This window comes from Elephas maximus, chromosome 22 (genome assembly GCF_024166365.1).
Source record: "Elephas maximus indicus isolate mEleMax1 chromosome 22, mEleMax1 primary haplotype, whole genome shotgun sequence".
In the NCBI taxonomy this organism is placed as follows: domain Eukaryota; kingdom Metazoa; phylum Chordata; class Mammalia; order Proboscidea; family Elephantidae; genus Elephas; species Elephas maximus.
In genome coordinates, this window is record NC_064840.1 from 62,496,576 (window position 1) to 62,522,482 (window position 25,907).

The 25,907-nt window shown below is 39.4% G+C and overlaps 1 protein-coding gene across 3 annotated transcripts; it reads right to left on the reverse strand.

Annotated features, from left to right (window-relative positions):
• Positions 1-304: 304 nt before the first annotated feature.
• Positions 305-25,907, reverse strand: DDHD2 (DDHD domain containing 2). Of its 3 annotated transcripts, XM_049865225.1 has the most exons (18): positions 25,824-25,907; positions 23,931-24,158; positions 23,044-23,234; positions 22,489-22,578; positions 21,910-22,063; positions 20,278-20,367; positions 19,255-19,390; positions 15,925-16,133; positions 15,560-15,627; positions 14,478-14,600; positions 13,153-13,248; positions 11,745-11,873; positions 11,479-11,634; positions 11,104-11,206; positions 10,793-10,963; positions 9,809-9,971; positions 3,000-3,107; positions 305-2,559 (listed from the first exon to the last, which is right to left on the reverse strand). In XM_049865225.1, the coding sequence occupies exons 2-17, from the start codon at positions 24,148-24,150 to the stop codon at positions 3,026-3,028; spliced, it is 2,181 nt and encodes a 726-aa protein (XP_049721182.1). In that variant the 5' UTR covers positions 24,151-24,158; positions 25,824-25,907; the 3' UTR covers positions 305-2,559; positions 3,000-3,025. The 3 variants fall into 3 exon arrangements, with proteins under 3 accessions (XP_049721182.1, XP_049721183.1, XP_049721181.1); XM_049865226.1 differs by having other exon boundaries at positions 305-3,107; positions 21,910-22,030; XM_049865224.1 differs by having other exon boundaries at positions 305-3,107.

Below are 25,907 nucleotides of genomic sequence, written 5' to 3' on the forward strand. Positions count from 1 at the left end.
AAGTACAGCACTTGATTCCCCGTCGGACAGGAGTGATTCAGCTGTGTTGTCTGTAGCAGTGACTGATGTTTACAGATGCTGAAGGATTCTCAGGGATCACATTGTAACTGTCATGCTCTAAATGCAGAACTATATCTGCTTATGACAGTGAAAACGCCAGTCAAGGGAAAGGAACTTAAATATTAGTTCTTTGCCCAAAACTTTTGTTTTTAAAACTTGTTTCAGTAATATATAGGGGAAGAGAAAATGGTTACTGTATTGATTTTCTTTATGATAGATGAAGCCAGGTAAACACAGGCAACTGGTCAATAGAGTTTTATTTAAGTATTTACTGAAGTTTTAAATACAATCACGTAAAAAACAAACATTTCAAAAGTGCAAATGTTAGAAACCTCATTGGTGCCATGAATCTGTCCACGCTGAAGGAAGTGATACTAATTCTGCAGCTGGGACTACGTACAAAACAAGGCCGTTCCAGGGTTTACACATAGATTTGGTCAAGAAATTGCACATGATACAACTGAAATAGTGCAAATAATATAAAACTAAATAAAAGATTTTAATCAAGCTTATGACCCCATAATAATACCACAGGTGTATGGATGAGATATAAAGCTCTCTTACCGTTAACCCACCCCTCACGACCATCAGTACAAATAGTGGCTCATCCAGGTCTCCAGGGTCATACTGTCCATCTTTGGTTGCAGGGACTCACTCTTCCTTGTCCTTTGGTTTACTTTTAAATACTATCTATTCTGCTAATATGAAGAGTAAATTTAAATTTGAAGACAGAAACGTGAAAAAAGTTTTCTCTTTAATATAAATGAGTGCTACTTAATTCTCAGTAACCCTTTCTTGAAACTCAGGGTTTATTTAATATGGAAAATATTCCCTATATGTGAAACGTCTTAGTGGCTTAGTCAGCATTATTCTGTAAGCAGAAGGACGAGGAAAGGCCAGGCTCAGACTATACCCCAACCTCTCCTTCACCATCTCCGGGGCGACACTAATTAACCTTCCCTTCCCTCTCCAGAAAGGGATAAAGACCACTGTTGCCTGCCTGAGGGATGGCTCAAGTGAATATTAAATGTCAGTACTTCGGATTCCATGATACATTTACAAAAAAAAAAAAAAAAACCTTTTATATAAAAACAAAACGCAGTTGGTCTACCTATGCTACTCTCTAAGGAGGGGCCTGTGGAAATCTGAGAGAGAGTATAAAGGACCATCATAAAGAGAACTACCTCCAACCAGTGCGGAAGAAAACAGCTACTGCAAAGTGGTGGGCAGATGCCTTGAAAAACTTAGCCTACAATCCCCTGTGGTCTGCAAGGTAAGCCTCACTCTGTGCGTCCCAGGCTCAGCTGGCCCTGATCCTACATGAGCTATACCTGGGACCCTACAGGCACAGGTTTTTCTTTCAGAGTAAGTTGAATTAAACATTTCCTCCTTCCAAACCTATCTGCTATGCCAAAAAAAAGTGCCTTTTAAGTAAGCATTCTGGGTTGTGCGTAACCAAGTGCCTTTTAAATAAGCATTCTGGGTTGTGGGTGCCTAAGAAGACTATGATGTTTACAAAATGTTTTTAAAGAGGACAAACCATGTGGCCTTTGCCCAAGTGGACATGTCAGGTGACTGACAGAAGTTTTGTTTCACCGTAAAGGTACCACTAGAAGATTTTATTTACAACCTAACTGCCAGTCAAAGCTATGCTACTTCAGATTTGTCAGCTCTTACAACTTTACCCTAAACATAAGAATAGAAGCTCTTATCAAATAACTAAGTCAAACTTCATCTTCAGTCTCCAAATCTGAAGTATGATATAAAAGGGCAGGCCTAGGCTATGTAACGTTTATGCTCTATGAAGATGTATCTAGTGGGATCTAAATCATCCACTTTACACTCTTACAGCAGCTCAAACAGCGTAAAAACAACGCACAGCATCCATGATTCCTGGCAATAATCGGCCTGTCAGGCGTCTGTAGAGAGGAAACAATAGCCTTTTAAAGCCACATTCTCGTCATTCTTCATCCAGTAAATGTAGGAAAGAAAAGTTGGTTCAAAAAGAAACTGCCTGCCTGACAAAACCTTTTTTATCCCCACGTAGACTTAGTCTTCAAGTGCAGACAACAAGACAGGAGTGTATCCCCAAATGCCTTCAGAATCTCAAGAATTTGCTTTCCAAGCTGCAAGCTTTTCTAAAGATAAGCAATCATTTCCTAGAAAAATGTCTACCTGACCAAAAATAAATCAAACCCAAAACCGACTTTATACCATCTCAAGTAAGAAAGCATCGAACTGTGGCACCTATACACTATCATTAAAGCGTTAAAGATGCGAACCACCCCCAGCCATGAAGAATGGCAAGTTCTTTAAACGAAATCAGTAACCGGGCCTTCCCTTTGCTTCTCCTCTCATTCCTAAAAGGAAGATTATCTTCCAAAGACCCCAGTTGTGGGTAAGTGGCAGGCAACATGCAGGACATGGATGCAGCTGAGGAGAGGAAAACCGTAGCAGCCAACAGGTGGGTTTTCTGGGGAAGCCTCCCTCAGTGTCCGGCTGGGGAAGAGAGGGGGAAAAGAGGTCGGCATGCGGTCACAATGGAAGGCAGGCAGAGAGAATGCCACAGGCTAGCACGCAGACTCTCGTTACACATCTAAAGGCTGAACAGTTTAAAATGCTGGATGGGCTGTTTGTGATTTAAATTATAACTGTTATCACGGAAACTCTTAGATGATCACAACTCTTAAGATCCTGAAAACAACAGGTGTTATGGGATGAAATCACTAACCCAACATACACCAGTCTTCCCCTGAGTGAGCTACTGTGCTTTTCCCCATGCATCTGAACCAGAGTCCTTCTGAAAATGAACAGTAACCTAGATGCTGGTGACAGACAACAGAAAAGTGTGTTTGTAGCGAGCTTGCGGTTCCGTAGTTTCTTGTAACATGTCAGGAATGTTGAGGACTATCCCGGATACGTGACGATTAAAAACTTACATTAAGCAGCCACAGATGGGTCATGTCTACTGTAAAGGCTGATCAAGGGAGATGCCCTGGGTTTGGTAGATTTCTTTGAGGACCAGCAATACTGTATCTTCAGACTCCCTGTAAAGGGAAAACGGTAAGGCTGAGAAAAGAGGGAACTAACATTTGTCCTAGATGCTTTACAGACAATATTTCACTTAATCCACTCAACCGCCTTGCAAGTTCATTTTTTACTACTGCAAAAAAAGCAGAGCTAGGGTGATGTCAGTACTGGTAGACAACCAAGAATTGTCCTTTCCAGAGAGCTCATTCTTGGGGCAGTTTGGAAGCGACATCCGCGATTGGTCACTGTAATTTTTAAAATGTTACTTTTTTTTTCTGAAAAGGTAATACAATCATGTAGTTCAAAACCCCAAAGATATAGAAGGGCATACTAACGAAGTCCCCCTCCCACCCCTGTTCCGCACCACCGGTTCCCATCTTCCGACCACCAGCGTTAACCAACTTCTCATTCACCTTCCAAACCTTACTCTGCGTGTGAACAATTATATCCAGTTCATAACAAAATGCGATTACATAAAAGTAACATTCATGAAGGACTGCCTTAAGGATATATGGCTCAAACATTCCTCTAGATCTGCTGTTCTACATTTTTGGAGTCATAGATCCTTTTGAGAATCTAATGAAACCCACAGATTTCTCCCCAGAAAAGATCACATATGCATATGTGCCCAAAATTATAAATAGAATTTCACTGGATTCACAAACTTCCCCTGTCCCTCACAAACTCCATAAACAGACCCCCAGGTTAAGAAACTCTGATGCTAACCAGGGGGAATTAGCTCTACCAGATATTAAAACATATTATAAATCCTTAATTAAAATGGTGTGATCTCGGTGTATAAACAGATCAATAGAAAAGTACAGGAAGTTCAGAAATAGTCCGAAATACATATAGCATTTAATATACGATAAAGTTAGAATCTCAAATCAATGACTAGTGTTGAGACAACTGGATAGCCATGTGGAAAAAAATAAATTGGCTCAATCCGTATCTTAGGATAAATCTGAAGTGAGTCAAGGATTGACATACAAAAATGAAACAATATTAGAATAAACTATGGTAAGGATTTTTTGGGAGAATAAGGAAGATCTTACTAAGTATGACACAAATTTCCGAAGCCAAAATCTGACTAATTAAAAAGTCACAAATCTGACTGTAAAAATCAAAGTTTTCTATACAGCAAAACCAATATAGGCAATATCAAAACACAAACTGGGGACAAGGTATTTGCAACATGTATCACAGACTTAGAAGAAAAGGACCAGCATTTCAATATAAAAAGGAGTAGAGGGTATAGATAACTCCCAGAAAAGGAAATAAAAATGGCCCTTTTATATGTCAGCACGTTCAACCTTATTCATAATAGGAAAAATTCAATTTAAAGCTGTAGTGGGCGTGACATCGTTGTTATCAGGTCTGGTGGAGTCAGTTCTGACTCATGGCAACCCTATGCACAACAGAATGAAACACTGCCTGGTCCCACGCCATCCTTACAATCGTCGTTATGCTTGAGCTCATTATTGCGGCCACTGTGTCAATCCACCTCGTTGAGGGTCTTCCTCTTTTCCGCTGACCCTGTACTTTGCCAAGCATGATGTCCTTCTCCAGGGACTGATCCCTCCTGACGCTGTGTCCAAAGTATGTAAGACACAGTCTCTCCACCCTTCCTTCTAAGGAGCATTCTGGTTGCACTTCTTCCAAGAGAGATTTGTTCGTTCTTTTGGCAGTCCATGGTATCTTCAATATTCTTCGCCAGCAACACAACTCAAAGGCATCAGTTCTTCTCTGGTCTTCCCTATTCATTGTCCAGCTTTCACATGTATATGATGAGATTGAAAATACCATGGCTTGGGTCAGGAGCACCTTGGTCTTCAGGTGGTATCTTTGCTTTTCAACACTTTAAAGAGGTCCTTTGCAGCAGATTTACCCAGTGCAATGCGTCTTTTTATTTCTTGACTGCTGCTTCCATGGCTGTTGACTCTGGATCCAAGTAAAATGAAATCCTTGACAACTTCAGTCTTTTCTCCATTTATCATGATGTTGCTTATTGGTCCAGTTGTAAGGATTTTTGTCATCTTTATGTTGAGGTGCAATCCATACTGAAGGCTGTGGTTTCTGATCTTCATTAATAAGTGCTTCAAGTCCTCTTCACTTTTTAGCAAGCAGGGTTGTGTCATCTGCATAACACAGGTTGTTAATGAGTCTTCCTCCAATCTGATGCCCCGTTCTTCTTCATGTAGTCCAGCTTCTCGGATTATTTGCTCAGATACAGATTGAAAAGGTATGGTGAAAGGATACAACCCTGACACACACCTTTCCTAACTTTAAACCAATCAGTATCCCCTTGTTCTGTCCGAACAACTGCCTCTTGATCTAGGTAAAGGTTCCTCATGAGCACAATTAAGTGTTCTGGAATTCCCATTCTTCACAATGTTATCCATAATTTGTTATGATACACACAGTTGAATGCCTTTGCATAGTCAATAAAACACAGGTAAGTATCCTTCCGGTATTCTCTGCTTTCAGCCAGGATTCATCTGACATCAGCAATGATATGCACACTGAAAACTACAAAACACTGCTGAGAGAAATTAAAGACCTAAATACATTAAGAGATATCATGTTCATGGATCAGAAGACTCAGTGTTATTAAGATGTCAATTCTCCCCAAAGTCATCTACAGATAAAATGCAATCAAAATCCCAGCAAGCTTCTTTGTAGAAATTGACAAATTGATTCTAAAGCATATATGGAAATGCAAATAATACATTTGGCTACAATAGCCAAGACAACTTTGAATACAAGGAACAAAGTTGGAGGACTCACGCTACCTGATTTTGAGAGTAATTATAAAGTTGCAGTAATCAAGACAATTAATGGCATAAAGACAAATAGACCAATAGAAGAGAATAGACAATGCAGAAACAGATACACACATATACGGTCAATTGATTAAGGCAATTCAACGGTTTCTATATCTGGATAAACTTTTCAAGAAATGGTGCTAGAACAATTGTCTAGCCCTATGGAAAACAATAAGGAGTCACTGGGTGGTGCAGTTAAGCACTCAACTATTAGCCTAAAGATTAGCGGTTCAAAACCAGCCACAGGTGCCCTGGAAGACAGGCCTAGCGAGCTGCTTCTGAAAGGTCATAGTCTTAAAAACTCTATGGAGCAGTTCTACTCCACACACATGGCATAGCCATGAGTCCGAACTAATTCCACATCAACTAACAATAACAACAACAACATGCAAAATGATGAACCTCAATCCTTACCTCATAGCATATTCAAAAATTAACCTAGTATAAACTTTCACCAAAAACTCAATAAAATATTACTTTAAAAAAATTAACTGACTTGAAATGAGTCATAGGCCTAAATGTAAGAGCTAAAGTGATACAACTTCTAGAGCACAGGAAAAATCTTAATGATTTTGCATTTAGTAAAGATTCCATCAAAATAGCACAAGTCAATACATTAGACTTCATCGAAATAAAAAACTTTTGCTCTGCCAAACACTCTGCTAGGACAATGAAAAATCAAGCAAGCTACACTCTGGGAGAAAACATCTAACAAGGACTTATAACTGGAATATACAAAGAACTCCTACAATTGAGTAATTAAGAAGACAATCCAATATTTTAAATGAGCAAAAGATTTGAAGAGACATGTCACTGAAGAAGATATACAGATGGTAAACACATGAAAATATGCTCAACATCATTAGTCATTAGGGAAATGCAGATTTAAACCAGAGTAAGATACCATTATGACCTATCTAGAATAGTGAGAGTAAAAAAGACTAACCACACCAAGTGCTGGCAAGGATGCAGAATAACTGAACTCTCATGCGTGGTTGGTGGGAATGTAAAAGGCTGGTGGGAAGAGTTCAGCAGTTTCCTATATATAAAGATACACTTACCAGACAACACCCAGCCATTCCACTCCTAGCTATTTACCCAAGAGAAATTAAAGAACGTGTCCATACAAAGACTTGTCAAGAAATGTTCACAGCAGCTTTGTTTGTAATAACTGAAAACAACCCAAATACCCATCAAGAAATGAATGGCTATACAAATTGTGGTACGTCCATACAATGGAATACTATTTAGCAATATAAAGGTACAAACCCTTGATACATGCAAAAACATGGAAGAATCTCAAAATAATTATCCTGAGCGAAAGAAGCCAAAAAATAAAGAGTACATATTGTGTGATTCCATTTACATAAAAGTCATATGCAAACTAACCTACAGTGACAGAAGCAGATCAGTGGCGCCTGGAGACAGGGAGGGGAGGGAAGAGGAGAAGAGGGATGGTGACAAGGGGGCGAAAGGAAATGACAGGGTGCGTGATGGATTTCACACATGTATGCCTGTGATTGTGGTCATGGTTTCATAGGTGAAAACAGGTCAGAACTCAAATTGTACACTTGAAATAATATATCCAGTTGAATGTATGCCAATTATGATTCAAAAAAGCTTTATATATTTTAAAAAAGAAACTACAGTGAGAGACCATTTTTCACTCAACAAACTGGCAGATTTAAAAAGTTATTAAAACTGTGTTGGAAAAACTGTGAGGAAACAGACTTCCATGTTCTTGATCCAAAAAAAACCAAACCCACTGCCGTCAAGTCAATTCCGACTCCTAGCGACCCTACAGGACAGAGTAGAACTGCCCCATAGAGTTTCCAAGGAGCACCTGGTGGATTCTAACTGCCGACCTTAGCAGCCACTTAACCACTACGCCCCCAGGGTTTCCATGTTCTTGATAGGAGTGTAAAAAGGTACAATCTCTACCTGACGATTATCTATCCAATATTATGAATGCATATAACCTTTGGGCCAGCAGTTTAAGTATTTACAGATAAACTCATGCATGAATGGGTGAAATGACATGAACACGGTTCATAAAAAGCAAAATGACTATTAAATACATTTTGGTACATCCATACGGTGGAATAGTATGCAGCTAAAAGAGAATAAGGAAACTCCTGACATACAGTGCAGTCCTGGGGGCGCTGTGGTTAAGAGCTCAGCTGCTAACCAAAAGGTCAGCTGTTCAAATCTACCAGCTAGTCTTTGGAAAACCCTATGGGGCAGTTCTACTCTGTCCTATAAGGTGGAACTGACTCAGTGGCCAAGAGTGGTTTTGGGTGATATACAATAGGTAACACAAACTCCAAAATATACTAATAGAAAAAGCAAGGCACACAGCAATGCCTATAATACTATTTCTGTTTTTTACAGGAGGAAAAAATATATTCACACACACTCACACATGTATTATATATGCATAAAATGTATCCCTGGAAGGACATTTTAGGAAGTCCATGTTAGCAGCATATGAGGAAGGGAGCTAGATGGCAGGGAACAAGGTAGAAGAGAAGCTTTTCATTATTGATCTTTCTTTGAATTCTGAGCCATAGAAATATACTGCCCACTCAAAAATTTTAAAAGAACCCTTTTTTCAGATATTTTATCGGGCGAGATCAGCAGAGATCATTCCTGGACAGCATTCTTTTGGCCCCTTATAAGATTGCTTTTACTAAATTGCACTTTGATTTTCTGTAATAACCTCTATTGTATTTATTATATACAGGTGACGTTGATTACATCAGATGATAATCCCTTTATCGGAATTCAATAGAAAAATCTTTCTGAGGTCTCAGTACCAGGAAAGCACACGCAGCATGTGATTTTCCCGAGAACTCCTTTGTTGCCCCTCTTTGCTTTGCCTATTATTAGAAAGCTCAACTGAATACACAGCCCACCACCGCAGGACCCTAAAGCATCCATTTTTTACACACTTACCTTTGGCTGAAACCAAAAACCCATTGCTGTCTAGTTGATTCCAACTCTTAGAGGCCCTGTGGGACAGAGTAGAACTGCCCCGTAGGGTTTCCAAGGAGCAGCCGTTGGATTCTAGCCGCCAACCTTTTTTGGTTAGCGGCCAAGCTCTTAGCACTGCGCCACCAGGGCTCCACCTTACCCCAGACCCATCTTATTTTCCTAGCTTTACTATCCTTTACTTCAATTTTTTAAGTGATTAAGTTGTATTCTGTTATACTGTACGAATTTCAATAAGCACTAATAATCCATTCTGCAATCCAAAGGGTAATTAATCAAAATTAATTCTGCTCTAGCTACTGTAAATGCCTTTAATATTGATGTAACAATGTTTTCTTAAAACTCTGTTACCGATAGGAAAGCACCTGTTCTAGTTCATTCATATGTACCCATCCTGTCCCACCAAGGGCCAAAAGAGCACACTTTTTTTTATTGTAAGTGAAAGCTTACAAATCAAGTCAGTCTCTCATACAGAAACTTACACACACCTTGCTATGTACTCCCAGCTGCTCTCCCCCTAATGAAACAGCACACTCCTCCTCTCCACCCTGTATTCCCCATGTCCATTCAAGCAGCTGCTGTCCTCCTCTGCCTTCTCAGCTCGCCTCCAGACAGGAGCTGCCCAAAGGGCACACTTTTAAGACTAAGCGAATTGAACTCATAGTTGCTGGCATCATTAGCCTCATGCTCCAACCATATGCAACTAAATGAAACAACAATGTGTTTAAATCAGGTTTCTTTAAATGACTACGTGAATGTGCTATTTTGTAACTTTCTAAATGAGAAATCATTCTAGTCCCCAAAAAATGTACCCTGGCCTATCCTCCCTTCTCCAAATCTATCAAATACCTGTGCAACGGTTAGACAAAAAAACAGAAACAAAAGCAAAAACCACCACTTACCAGTAGCACAGATGGCTTTGTAAAGCAAATAAATATTCATTAAAACTCTCAATGGGTTTCTCCTGTAGCACATAGTCAATGCGTTGGCCTCCGTTCAGCATTCCCACATTGATGGGTGGAACTTCTTCTTTAACTGCGTCAGAAGTCTCCTCTGTGTTAACATCTGGACATGGAGGAACCACAGTAAGAATCTAAAAGTTCTTAGCCCTCCGCGGTTGTACCGTTAGGAGCCCTGCTGGCAAAGTGGTTAACAGCTTGGCTGCTAACCAAAAAGCTTGGCGGTTTGGTTAGAAGCTGCCCCTTGGAAACCCTATGGGGCAGTTCTACTCTGTCCTATAGGGTTGCTGTGATTCGGAATTGACTGATGGCAATGGGTTCTCTTCTTTTTTCTCTCAATCCCTTTAAAGCTCCTCAGGTCACACTGGTTTTGTGCCCTTTTTTCTTTTTGCTCATCTCATTACCTGCACCTTTGACAGCTAATTCATCTGCTTTTGGGTTTATAAAGTAAAATGGAAGCAGGAATAGAGGTCTGTAGGCAGTCAGAAACTAAGGCAAAAGAATGCAGTATTAACTGTTCAGTTAAGAGAAAGCATCCTAGCTTGTCCTCAGCCAGGACAATGAATCAGTCCTGCAGGGAACTGAACTGACTCATGAATGTACAGACTTTCCCCTTGTAGAAGCAAAGGCTTCACAGAGAAAGCTCTTCCCATCACCTCCACAGTTCCCAGTGGGGAATGTTTCAAAGTCTAGGTATCAGATACTCAGTTTCTCTTGACATTTTTCCTCACAAATACTGTTTTTCCATAATTTATGGCTATTAGATGACAGAAAAGGCAGGCAGAGCTAAAGGCCCATTGAGACCCATAAAATAGGTCCTATACAACAAAAAGGGGCGATAAGAAGGCCCTGGGAGAATAAGAACTCCACACCATGAAGTCCTTATCCGGCATGATGCAGGAAATCAATGTGTGCAGTGTCACTGACCACTGGCCTTCTCGGAACTTGATTCCAGCTCGGCTTCAGTTTCTTCTGCAGTTTCTGAAGCTTGTAAGGCAGGGTGTGGAGCTCTTGTGAAAGACTTCCAGGCCATCCGCAGGGAACCTAGCAGGTTGTTCTTCAGGTCCATACTCATCCGGGTCAAGCCCTCTCTCAGTTCTGAAACACATGTGAGTAAAGAGCATTAAATGGCTTACAAAGACCTGAGGGCCCAACACAGCTGAACAGAATGAGTAAGGTCCAGTTAGTCTGCACTGGCCAGAAGGTGCAGAATTATCAAGTTCTGTGGTCAAACTTACCTAAGTGCATCCGCTTCCTGCCTTTATGATGTGGGATCAGCATTGGCTCAAATTCCACTCCTGGGACCACCATTGGTTCAATCCTATAGGCCACAGGATCAAACTACATAGGAAAAATAATAGCTACATTTACCTCTGCTGAAGAAAGATCGCCAGTCTGGGAAACTGTATACCTTAAAGCAAGAGCAATCATAGGTTCACTAGAAAAAGGTAAGATGTTCTGCCAGAACACTTCCAGATCAACAGTATCATAACTTGTCTCATCACTACAGAATAGTGTAGAAAAAAGGCAAGTCAACACAACAGAAAAGTATATGCTCTTTACCAATATGCCATAATATTCAGATAAAACCACAACAGCTGTACAATGCTTACAGGGTGATAAATATTGAAGAAACCTTTGCACGTTGGAAATCTGTAGTTCGGATCAATTCTTTTTAGTCCTCGGACAGTAAGGAACATCCCAATGGGCGATCCAAAGGCAAAGAATATTTCTGGTTTATAGATGAGCCGGGGGTACTTTACAAATACCTGGAATGAGGAAATAAAAGTATCTGTCATTAAAAACAAAAGTCACACCAGTTCCTGCCATACCAATGACAGGCATAAAACAACCAAAGAGAATTAATTAGTATTGTTACCTGCCCGATGCCAACATCCAGAAAGGTATGATTTCTAGTATCATCAGTATTACTGCAGAACTCAGATTCTTTGGGGATATTAGACGTACTCCTCCCTGAAACTGATTGCAGGGTTGGTCTATTCATGCCCTAAAGAATAAAAAAAATAGTTCTCTGGAGTTCCTGTGTAGTAAATATAGCTAAAGGATTATACAGTTTTCTACTGGTTTAAAAAGATGCTTGAGAAAGTTTTGAAATGGTAGCCAGTAAATCTAGGGAAATCCCTTAGAGAACAAGATAAACCTGATAAAAACAACAGTTGCCTTAAATTATAAATTGACATCCCTACATGCTCTAAGATGTAAAAGTTGCACACAGCTAGTTGGGCGGCAATTGAAACTTTAGGCAACCATCATGACAGAAAACAATAGCAGAGCATCATGGGAAGGACTGTTGAGGACTGCTGTGCCTCTCGAATCAAGGCAAGTCTCTCTGGGTACAGAAAATGATGCAAACACTGGGCCAAGAACGGAAGCCTTAAATAAGAACCAAGCCACCTGCTAAAAAGCTGGATATGGAAAGGCACTCAGTGGCCAAGAAAATGAAAAAGTGAATGGTAGATATAATGATACATGCTGTAACATGGATGAACCCTAATAACATTAAGCTAAGTAAAGAGGCCAGTCACACAAGACACATATTACGTGATTCCACTTATACGAAATGTCCAGAATTGGCAATCCACAGAGGCAGAAAGTGAATTAGTGGTTGCCATGGGATGGGGGAGACAAAAGTGGGCAGTGACTGGTAATGGGTGCGGAGTTTCTTTTTGGGATGACAGAAATGTTCTGGAATAAGATAGTGGTAATGGTTGCATGGGGTCCCTGGATGGTGCAAACCGTTAACATGCTTGGCTGCTAACCAAAAGGTTGGACATTCAAGTCCACACAGAAGTATCTTGGGAAAAAGTCCTGGCAATCTACTTCCAAAAAATCTGCCATTCAAAAGTCTATAGAACATAGTTGTACTCTGACACACATGGCAGTGCCATGAGTTGGCATCAACTTGACAGTGACTGGTTTACTGGTTGATGGTTACACAACTCTGAACATACTAAAACCCACTGAACTGTGTACTTTAAAAGGGTAAATTTTATAGTTATGTATATTATATCCCAGTAAAGCTATTTTTTTTTTTTTTAATGGAAAAAAACTGAATGGTAGGAGGAGTCCAGAAAAGATAAGACTTCTGATACTAGTGGTATTTTTAAGGACATGGATAAAGAAACTGTGCTTAATTTCTAAAAAGAGAACCAAAGACCAACTATCAAAATTGCTTAGCTCCTCAGAGTATGTACCCCACAAAGCATGAGGATACACCATGCACGTCGAAGAACTGTTTGGTCTGACAAACCGTATTAGGCACATACCATTGAAGTTTTTCTTACACTAAAATAGTTTAATATCTTCTTTCTTGGTCCCAAAGGGATTCCCATTTCCTGAAGATCTTTGTCTGTACACAAAGCCTAGGCAAAGAAAACCAAATATTATTCTTATTTCTAGGCGGACAAAATAAAGTAAATGTCCTGGCCTCTAGGCACTCTGTCGTTCTTTGCTTTATATTGCTCTGGCCTCCTAGTGATGCAACATCATCAATAACTTTGAGAAGGAAAGACTATTCATAAAAGAGCCTAAAGACGAATAAAAAGTGTCAATACCACAGTATCGATGCTATAGTAATACAGATAACGGGGTTATTGCAAAAAAAAAAAAAAACTAAAGAAGTATATATATAATAATGACTTCACGACAGAAAGGAAACCCTGGTGGCATAGTGGGTAAGAGCTATGGCTGCTAACCAAAAGGTCGGCAGTTCAAATCCACCAGGCACTCCTTGGAAACTCTATGGGGCAGTTCTACCCTGTCCTATAGGGTCGCTACGAGTCAGAATTGACTCAATGGCAAGGGGTTTGGGTTTTTTGGTCATGACAGAAAAACCCTTCTTGGTTCCCATCCTCACCTAACAGCTATAGCCTTCCTGAGGAAGACTACAGACACAAGCAGTAAGAACATACAGTAACAAAAAAGTATGGAGTAGACTGACAATAAAGATCTCAGCTTAAGTGTTACTTTATTAGGGAAGTTAGGTTAGTTCATCCTACTGCACAGCCTGACATCACTGTGCACTTTTCCTACTTAGAACTTGTCACATACGTAATTAGTTGTTGTGTGATTAATATGTGTCTTCCCCACTAAACTACAAACACCAAATCTGTTTCATTCACTACTCTTATCTCCTGAACTTGGTATGCTACGCCTGATCACAGTAAGCATTTACTAAATATGTCAAATAAATGAACGTATCACAAACCAGAAAAAAGCACAACAAAATTAAGTGGTAAATAAACAAGTATCAGCAGTAGAGCCCTTGAAAGTAAAATAAGAGCTGGAATAAGTAACGGTCATTTGTAGGATGCTTTTGCTCTCATGTTCTCTCTGAGATGAGCTGTTTTAGTCCTTGCCCTATCGCTGTATGTTTATTGACACTGCCCATTCTGAACTCTGAACTTCCACAAAGCAAAGAGGACTTTGTATAATGAAAAAGCATGAGTAATGCTAAAGAACATTATCAATGATATCAAAGTATTTATGACTCAAAAGCTGCTAACAGGCAGGCTCTTAGGAAGTAGTACAATGAAGATAAGCAGTAAAAATGCTGAAATGATATAGCATAAAGTTTAAAAAAGATTTTTACCAGCGCTTCTTTATCTACTCTCTCCTTCTCAAAGATACTAAAGAACTCTGAAAGCTGAAGTTTCTTCAAGTCTTCCTCCAGTGTTGGTGTGTCTCCTTGATCCATATCAATATTTGGTGATGCCTAAAAATTAAATTGTAAAGCGCACATTTTCTGAATTCATCTAGATTTTCCTTAATCAATACTATTTTGTGACAAAGAAATTTATTACACAAGGTTTCCACAGAGATGTCTCTTAACTTTAAATAAATTGTAATTTATACAAAATATAAATGGAAAGGTGAGCGAATGATCTAAGTTTTTGCAACTTCAGCTGAAACTTCCTATGTTTTTAAATAAACGAATGAGTGAATGAATGATTACCAAAGTATTCTTCATCATCATTAGCAGACATTCACTGAACTCTTATTAGGAAAGCAGTGCCTACCCTATAAGAGAGGCTTAGCTAAAACCCCTGCCCTGAGGAAGAACTCATGGTTCGCTAGGAAAAACAGGACACTTACATAAAAAGAGAAAAAGCACAAGATAGTATATGCGAAGTGCCCAATACGAAATATAGGTGATAAGTATTGACAGGATTCTGTTTCACTAACAGATATGTCAAAACATCAAGTCGCCCCACTGCTTTAAAATAGAATTTCTATAAATCAGGTCAATTTGCATCCAATTCATTCTACGTCTCCTCACATGCAAACCCCTTTTTAGTGCAGCAGCTCTGTAATTCTCCTGACAAGACAGTAAACCAAAACCAACCCCAGTGCCGTCGAGTCGACTTCGACTCATAGCGACCCTGTAGGACAGAGTAGAACTGCCCCAACGAGACAGTACTACATATTTATAACAGAAAATAAGATACCTAGGATTATTTTAGAATGTGGCAATATCTGTAGAAGCATATTACTATCTTGCTTCTCTCACCCAAGAATGACAGGAGTAATAGAAGTCTGTTAAAATTAAAACAAATGCAGATTTAATGCCATGGTATAAGACTAAGCTCAGCTAAAAACAAAAAAAAATATATTAGTCTAATATCTAAAAAGTAAAGAATACTACAAGAGAACCTATCTGAACATCTAAATTACCTTTTCACTGTCAATATCCCCCAAAGAATCTTTCTGATTTGTTAGGATATCAAACAATATAAGCGAACCTATAAGTAAAATAGAAGAAAGAAGGAACAATTTCTAAGCATTAGCACTAAATGGCTGTGTTTACATAAAAAAGTAGTAAGCCAATACCCATGTAAACAAATCTACAAAACAAGGAGTCTTTTGTTCCAATCCACCACCACCCTTCAAAACCCCTTCCAAATTCTTTATCATAGAACAGTTCTAGACCTCTGAACCTGATACTGATAAAAAAAATAAATAAAAATAAATTGTTCCTTAAAAACAGGTGTCCTGAAAATACGATAGTCTTCTCTGGACACAGAGAATTCATTTGTTACCTAAACTATGACCAGCAATGGATACACCCCCTTTGAAATCAGGGTTCCTCTGCAGAAAAAGTGTGTATATTCGGTTCATTTCAGAAGCAACTGTGTCCACAATAGTCTGACAGTAGGTGGGGCTATTGTAGAAGAAGACATCCAAGATTGTGTCATTGGTGAAGTGTCTGAGCCGATTAATGCTGGGCAGGGTTATTCGCTGCAGATCTCTGAAAAAAGGGAAGACATTATAAGCAGAAAATCTAAATATATTTCATAGCCATCTCTGAGTTATTATCTAGCTTAGCCTTCAAGTTTAGACTTAGACATTTAAAGATGTTTGTGACAGGTATTAATTTATAGAAAACGAAGAGGACAGAGGGACATGCTTAACATCACCAAAGGGATGTGATCAGCAAAATCCAGTGTGAGAAATGGGGAACCCAAGGTCGAGAAGGGGAGAATGTTGACACATCACGGGGTTGGCAACCAATGTCACAAAACAATATGTGTATTAATTGTTTAATGAGAAATTAATTTGCTCTGTAAACCTTCACCTGAAGCACAACTAAAAAAAAGAAAGAAAAAATTCAGTGTGAGAAATTCTACAAGAAACAACCCAGTTTCTTCAACACATAAATTGCAAGAAAATAAGAGAGATGGAGAGGTAAATGAGATTAAAAGAGGCTTAAAAGACATATCAGCTAATCACAATTTACGGACCTTATTTGGACCCCAGTTTAAATATATGTGGGGGTACATCTGTGTGTGTGTGTGTGTGTGTGTGTGTGTGTGTGTGTGTATATATATATCGTGACATTCATTAGGCAACTGGAAATTCAAACGATGACTGGGTATTGATGATATTAAGAATTGTTTTAAGTGTTATAATGGTGTTACCGTTACATATTTTTAAGTTCTTTAAGATATACAGATTAAACATTTATAGATGAAACTATATGATGTTTAAGAGCTGATTCAGAAGTAACATCGAGGAGGCAGTTGATAGAGGTATAAAGTTATGGATGAGGCAGAACTGGCCATGCATCGAGGTCTGTTGGGGTTGGGTAATGGGTACATGAACATTCACTTTATTTATATATGTATATATACATAAAAGCAATATACATTTTATATATAGTTTGTATATCTTAAACATAACATACATACATACACACATTTTTGTGTATGTTCAAAATTCTCTATAAAAAGAGTTTAAAAAAAGATACAAAAGGCTTTTCCTAGAAGTCTCAGCATTAAGGTTTCTTTTTTTTAATCACAAGGCAAATGATAAAGGAATCAAGCTTCCTCTCCCAATACAGAATTTCAGAAAGCAGAAAGGTGAGAATGCCAGATGCCAAAAGCAAACAGAACTCAGATCTGGCAAAGGAAGACCAGGTTGACATAGTCTAAATCAACTTCCAATTAAAGCTTTTTCCTGAAAAGATTCCTGAATGATTCAATGGTTTCTGTGGTTTAAAGCAAGCTACGTGGCTTTCGTAACCTCTCAGCATCAGCTCAAACGTGAAAGAACACAGACTCCTTACCTAATGTCTTAGTTATCTAGTGCTGCTGTAACAGAAATACCACAAGTAGGTGGCTATAACAAATAGAAATTTATTTTCTCACAGTTTAGGAAGCAGGGAGCCGATTCAAGGGGAAGGCTTTTTCTCTGTTGGCTTTGCGGGGAAGGTCCATGTCTCGTCAGCTTGCTTCCTGGTTCCTTGGAGATGTTTGTGTGGCTTGGCATCAGTTTTCCCCCATGTCTGATTGTTCACTTGCTTGTTTGCACCCAGTTTTCCCTAACATTAACATTTTACATGGCTGTAATTGTTGCTGTGTGCCATCCAGTCTGTTCCAACTCACAGCAACCCTACGGACAACAGAACAAAACCCTGCCCGGTCCTGCACCATCCTCACAATCTTTGCTATGTTTAAGCCCATTGTTGCAGCCACTGTGTCGATCCATCTTATTGAGGTTCTTCTTCTTTTTCGCTGACCCTCTACTTTACCACACATGATGTCCTTCTTCAGGGACTGGTCCCTCCTGATAACATGTCCAAAGTGCATGAGACGGGGTTTCGCCATCCTCGCTTCTAAGAAGCATTCTGGCTGTACTTCTTCCAAGACAGATGTGTTCCTTCTTCTGCCAGTCCACGGTATATTCAATTTTCTTCACCGACACCATAATTCAAAGGCGTCAATTCTTCTTCGGTCTTCCTTATTCACTGTCCAGCTTTTGGATGGACAGGAGGCGACTGAAAACACCGAGGCTTAGGTCAGGCGCACCCTAGTCTTCTAAGTGACATCTTTGCTTTTGAACATTTTAAAGACATCTTTTACAGCAGATTAGCCCAACGCAGTATGTTGATTTCTTGACTTTTTAAGTCTCTTTTATATCTCAGGAGATTGATTTAAGACATACCCTACACTAATCCTGCCTTATTAACATAACAAAGACAACCCATTCCCAAGTGGGATTATAACCACAGGCATAAGGATTTACAACACATATTTTGGGGTGGGGGACACGATTCAATCCATAACACCTAGTAAAAGCAACACCACACGGGACCATTTGGCACATGGAATAAGCTCAAGTCATAGACTATTCAGAACTGAGAGACAATGAATCAGGAAGTCCATTTCCAGGATCAGCATGGCAACAATACTAACTACTTCCTTTATTCTTCCCGAGAAGCAACTTCTCTTCTGCTTCTATTCTACAACTGTATTAGGAACATATCTCTTCTCTCTAGGGAGTCCATAGCTGGATTTCCTTGACATAATAAGGCAAGCTTCTCTGCTACTACCATAAAACAAAACTACTGGGCTTGTGACTTAAGAAAGCCATCACTTCAAAGTTATTACACCAAGCAGATCTCAAGTTATAAGTCCTAATAATTTAATGTTTGGGGATTTCCTTCCTGTTTTCCTTAATTTGGACAAGTATTATTTAAATATGATCACAAAGGGAACAACAAAATGCTTTGGACATCTTGAGGTATGGCTGGCTTCTGACATCTGAAGATGGAAATGCTCACACATTCTGGGAAGAAACCAATGATTGGCTTTAATGCTGCAAAACAGATGCTGATGAGCCAGTAAGACATACTAGAGGGAGCTACACGCAGCTCTTTACCCCTAACCAAGCCAGTTAAATCAAAGGACTGATCAGCACTTAATAATGTATCTCTAAGAAAAAGACACAGGAGCACAAAAAGCTTTTTGTTGAACAAAATTTTAAATATACAATCAGCTAAACCAGAAACGTCCCTACGCATATTGCTACTGAACAGAAAAGAGATTACAGTGACAGTGAACAACTCAAAGGTGTAAAGGATTACTCACACATCCACACCAGTAGAATGCAAAGGACTGTGCCAGTTGACTGGAAGAAATTCTACCCTTCCAATCTGCTGATTTTCCTGGGCTTTCTTAAAATGGGTCTGCAGCAGGTTCAAGGAGACACTGCGAAAATCATTAACTAGAAAAGAAAATTAACGGTAGAACAATGAATTGGCAGAATCAGGGTCAAACAATTCAAGTAATTTTACTCTAACTACATTTACATAGAATACACTGACTTGAGTCAAAAACAGCAAAGTGCTATTCAAGTGCATACAGGACACTGTTTCTCTAATATAGAATTGATCCTACCATATAAAACATTTCATCAAAGGAAAGTTAACTTCAAAACTTCTATAGTATCATGGGAACTTTATCGATTAAAAAAGAAAAAAAAAGTCATGACCACCAGGCCAGTTGGTCTTGCAATCGGGTCCCTAGCCTAACTTCTCTGGTTGATATAAGCAACCACCATCCAATATTTTACATTAAAACACACACACACTGCTGTCTGAAATGTATATCCTGTCAATCTTATCCTTCCAGAACACAATTCTAATTTATGTTTAGGATCATTATCCAATAGGGTAAGACTTCCTAATTGGGACAATTAGACTTTGAATACTACCAAGTTTATGCTAATGAATTCAATTAGAATATCAAGGTTTACCACAGTGTGAATTACAAAAATGACTGAAGCTTCTGTTATTCATTTAAACTATATCATCCTTGTGGTTCCTTTAAAATTTGAAGTGGTGATAAATAGGACTATCACTTCATAAAAAATTTCATAGCGATTAAGGGCTTTTCACTCAGGAATTATGAGTTAAGAGTATGAACCAAGCTTTAGGAGTTTACTTTAGGTCTTAGCTGGAAGCTTTACTACTTTGCCACCTGTCTTTAGCTCTCCAGTTCTTACTATGCAGCTAAGACAACAGGCCAAAAATAACACTTAATCTCAGCTCACAGGAGCACTGCCTAATGCTCCCCTTAAACAATCTAATCTTACGTGCTTTACAAACTTACCACACTGTACAATGCTTCGAAAGCGGAGATCACAAGCTGGTCCAATCCCATGGACTACAAAAACCAAGTGATCTATTTGCAAAGGTTCCCCTATAAATGAAATTAAAAAGAAATATTATTCTATATAATTGGTCATATATTCTAAAATCAAACACTCACAGTAAGTTATAAATTTGGGTGTTACGAATTATGTCCCCAAAACTATGTGTTGGAATTCCTAACCTCTATGCCTATGGTTGTAATCCCATTTTGGAATGGGTTGTTTTTGTTACGTTAACGAGCAAGTTTAGTGTCAGTCAATCTCTTCTGAGATATAAAAGATATATAAGAGATTAAACCAGCAAGTCAAAGAGAAGAGATGGGGAAAGACGTGCCAAGCCACATGAAGATCAGAAGAGACAAGGACCTTCCTCCAGAGCCGACAGAGATACAACGCCTTCCCCTAGAGCTGCAGCCCTGAATTTGGACTCAGAGCCTCCTAAACTGTGAGAAAATAAATTTCTGTTTGTTAAAGCCACCCACTTTTGGTATTTCCATTGTAGTAGCACTAGATAACTAAGACAATGGGCAAATTAAAAAATCAAACATAATTTAAAGAACATAAAATAGTCCTATATTTAACTACTTAGTATAAATACAGTGACTTTACTTAGTTTCTAATTCATCTTAAAATAAATCTGTGAAAAAATGTTTCAGGTTTTTTTTTTAAACTTTTTACTTTGAAATAATTTTGAACTTACAGAAAAGTTGAAAGAATGGTACAGAAATACCCACATACTCTTCATACACTGAATTTGTAACACTCCCGTGTTTGCTCTATTATCCTCTAGATAGCTCTGTGTGTGCATACACGCATAGGCATCTACTTTTCTGAACCATCTGGGAACAGGTTGCGTACATCATGTCTCTTTACTCATTTAATATTCAACACGTATTTCCTAAAAACACTCTCTTGCATACCCACAGTATGGTTATTGAATTCAGGCAATCTAACATTGAGCTAATATTCCATTTTTATCAACTGTTCCAATAATCTCCAGTATGTTTTTGAAGACTGAGCTTTTAAACTTTCATCCTTTTCAATTTCAGTAAGTTTAATCTAAGACTTTGTCCAAGGAAACAGAACTACCAAATCATCAGCTCTGCAAGACAAAAAGGAACTTGATAATCCAGATAAGTATATTATGAACCCAACCATAAATGACCTATTTAGATAGCAACGGATAATCGTCAAGGTCTTACTGAAAAACAGTTTTCCTTAGATGAAAATCTTTCTAGGACAGGAGTTACCAGGAATAAATTTCTAATTTATCAGGTGATATCACACTTCTTAGAATTAGGGCTAAATCAGCTCACCTGTACTTAATGACTTCCTAATTAGTACTGCCAAATTTTACCAACCCTATGTACCTAACTTAGCAACTTTAAAAAGAAAATCTTTACATCTATTGAGATTCTTAGTAGATGAAGTAATGCTAACCTTAACTCAGAATAAACCCATATGACTAAAGATTATTTTTAAACTCTGAGGCAATCCAAGTCCACAGGAAAAAAAAAATCACAATTTAAGTAATAAACAATAACAAAATGAGCATACTGGGAGATAAGAAAAAAATAAATGATTAACATTACCACAGTGAATGTCAACAGAGATGTTCTCAACTCCTCTCTTCACTGTTCTTGGTCGACCCTGCTCAGTGGGTGTCGAACCCCATTCATCAGACCCTGCGACTGGCTGGTAATGCACCATGAGCTTAAATAGAAAAGACAGGAGAAACAAAGGTACCTACATTAAAGTTATCTCTCCATATATATTCCAAAGGGATGTACGTCTTTCAAAACATAATATATAGTCAAATCTCCACCGGAGTTTTGATATGCAACTCACAGCTTGAAATGAGTACCCTGAAAACACATTGGGCTGACAGATCTTCCAGCAATATCTTACACATGGACGCTAGCCCACACATGTGTCAGTGATTTTCTTAATCCGCAATGGTGCAATTTTCCATAAGGAAATTCCTCCGTGTAAACTGAGTGAGGTAAATAAGGGTAGTGGCTGAAAGTTTTAAGTTTCATACTTGTGAATGCAGTATGAAATTTGTCAGATTATCCCAAGTAGAATCCCTACGGAAAAAGAAACTAAGTTTTCCTTAATAAAGCAATTAACCTTTCATCCCAACATCAGAGAAACGCTTTAGTTGGCTTTACCTTTGGATTGTGTAAGATAATGATTTCTCTGTTGGGAGACTCCAGTTTCTTTTTCCATTCATCCAGAGTTACAGCAAGCATGTAAGTTTCCTTAAAAAAAAACACATTTCATTAATTTCTTTGATAGCTTTTCTATTAAAACTAAATTTATTCACAAGAATACGGGTAGCGTAACAAGAATTTCTATAAGAATATCCTACTCCATTTTGAAGAAGGAAAATTTCAGATGGTTTTCAGAGCAAGAAAAATAAAAGTCAAAAAAGATCAATTCTCTGGTCATGGTTTAAACCGCAACAATATCGCCACTGGGGAAAAAGACATAATTTCTGTAGTATTTTAAAGTCTGAAAACTACTTTATCCTGAAACTAACTTGCAAAAAGAAATGCTATAAACTATGATGCAGATCGAACAAAATTCTTTCTGGGAATTTCACAAAATAAGTCACAAGTGGACAAGGAGATTACTAAATAAGAAAAAAAAAAAAAAAAGGAAGAAAACAATGAGGAAAAAAAGAGCCATAAAATAGGTTTTACACTATAACGTAGCAGCATTACCTCTAACACTTGGCTGAAGCTCTCCGAGTAGGGAACGTATTTATTGTCTTTGTCTCCTTTATAAAACCAGGTACACCGTCTTACTTCTGACGCTAGCTCATCCCAGTAGACAGCATACCGCATCCTCTCCCCCAAATGAACATCATACCTGCCCCCATCAGTGGGGACAACTCTCCCATTACAGTCTTTTCCTATCAAAAATTGGGAAGGGGAAAAGAAGTAGATATTTAAAAATAAATCCCCCCAAATGCAACTCTGAGTTAGACTCTATATAATGTTCTAAAACATATGAAAGAACGAGTTTCTTTTTTGGCTAAACATAACATAAAATGGAATTTAATTGATAATCGTTTTTCAGTAAGCACTCTACAAACTGTCAAAACCATTCTCGCTTTTAAGGAAACATTAAACACGCTACCTTTGTTCTTCTTCTGAGGAGAAATAATAGTGTCTCTTCAAAAAAAAAAAAATTCTAAGAAGACCCCTCTGAATTTTTTGCTTGAGGGACTAAAAGGTAAATTAATGACTATCACAATGCTATCTATGGTGGTAACTAGCACCATTCTCATTTCATAAAAGAAACGGTCGACACGTTAGAGAATTCTTTCTTCTGCAATCTGGCACCCTCCCTCCTCCCCCCATACACACTCTTTAAAAATAAAAACCAGATCTGAAGCATAAACTAGAACATAATACTATTGGATAAATATGTGAAAATTACAAAAGGTACTGTTTTCAAAGTACAGAGCCAAGGCTAAACCTCTATATAAACACGTTGTAGGAGATTACGTAACTGGAAAAACCTAAAATTTATTTTTAATAGCATTCACTACAAGGGCGATTAAATTATAGTTGGAGAGAGATGACAGTCATCACCTTCACCTTACCAGAGCCATATGCCTCTTCCAGTTGCTGTGAATCCTGAGAGTTGAAAGGAATCCATGTCTCCTTAGAATCTATTATCTTACAGTAAAACCAATGAGGAGAAACCGGCTCATACAAACTGGCAGCATCCATGTCTATTAGCTCAAAGGAACTGCATGAGTTTGGTGACGGAGATGGATCTGACTGGGACAATTGTTCCTGCTGTGATTCCACTGATGACATTTCTCTCTCTAAAAGACAAGTTAAAACAAAACTAGCAGGAAAATGATTTTCCTTCTGTTAAAAGTGTAATTGTTGGCATGCACACTAATCATTTTAAGGGGAGTCATTTCTGTAAACAACCTGAGGGGCTACATAATTCAAATAAAATATAACATAAATTAACAGCTGGATTTTTGAGGGAACTGAAAACAAAACACTTCTAGCCAGATCAGCCACTTTGCACTGAGTTCTGAATTCTCTCAGAAAACTAAGTGGTTTTAGTCAGTGTTACAAAACAAATCCAGAATCACACGTAAAACCCCCAAAAAACCCCAAACTCACCGCCCTCAAGTGGATTCTGACTCATGGCTACCCTATATGACAGAGTAGAACTGCCCCACAGAGTTTCCAAGGAGCGCCTGTGGATCTGAACTGCCAACCTCTTGATTAGCAGCTGTAGGTAGCACTTCACCACCACTCAACAGGGTTTCCACATGGTTTTAGTCAATGTTACAAAACAAACCCAGAATCCCAAGTAAAGCAGGGTCAAAACTTGGTTGCAACACAACACGTTACCCCAATTTCTAATCTTCACTTAGTGCCAAAGCTAGAAAATTTACTCCAACCAAGCCAGGGTGCCATGTCGTAAGGACACCTAGGTTTTAGGCTCCCTGGGAAACCCTGCTGGCATAGTGCTTAAGAGCTATGGCTGCTAACCAAAAGGTCAACAGTTCCAATCCACCAGGCACTCCTTGGAAACTCTATGGGGCAGTTCTACTCTGTCCTATAGGGTTGCTATGAGTCGGAATCGACTCGATAGCACGGGTTTGTTTTTGTTTTTTACCTCCATTATTACACGTTTACATGACTATTGGAATCTTAAAATATTGAAAATACAACTTTTCATTTAAGAACCAAGTTCTTGATTGAGTCTTCAAGTGTACCTAAGCGTATTTAATTAGTGGCTGGGGTACAAATTCTGAAAACAGAAACTGCCTGGGGCCGCTGCAGCACGTACACCCACTCACACCACAGAGACACACACACTCCAACTCTCAGGTAAAAAGTTCCATGTGGCTTCAAAGGCCTCCATCCCTCAAAGAAGGTTCTCGCCCGTGTGTTTTGCATTTTTTTCTTCCTTCAACCCTGACACCACTCGGCACTCCAACCACCACTCCAGACATCAAAAGTTTACTCTTCGGCGTCTATGCGGGCAGTGAGCAAGACTAGCGGTATCTCAGCACCCAGCACAGGGCGATGGCAAACACCTGGCCTCCCTCTGAGCAAACCTCTCCATCCTTCCCGCTGCATCATCCTTCTTCTGAGCACAAATTTACCTCGGCCACCTGGGCGCGCTCCTGCTCCCCACGACCCCAGGCCTCCCGCGCCCACCCCAGGGCCTCAGAGCTCGGGGACTTGTCCCCTGCCAGCTCTGGCACGGAGAGCTGCCAACGAGAACCAGGTAATTTGCCAGCGCCTTTTTAGGGTGCAGCCGATACAAGGGGGGGGCCTGGCTGCTTCCCGGGCACCGAGGCCACCCCTCCCCACCGGGGCTAGTCTTCCCAGCTCCCCTCCCGGCCTCGGGCTCTGTCCTCCTCCGAGCCCGGCATCCCCAGCCCGGCCCGGGTCAGGCCTCCGTGCGGCCCGCCGCAGCTCCAGCTCCAGTGCCAGCTCCAGCGCCGTCGGGAGCTCACCTGGCAGCCCCGCTGCCCCCCAGGCGCTCCTGCCCTCGCTGGGAGGGGCACGACATGTCCCGGCGGCGGCCCTGCCCCCAAGCC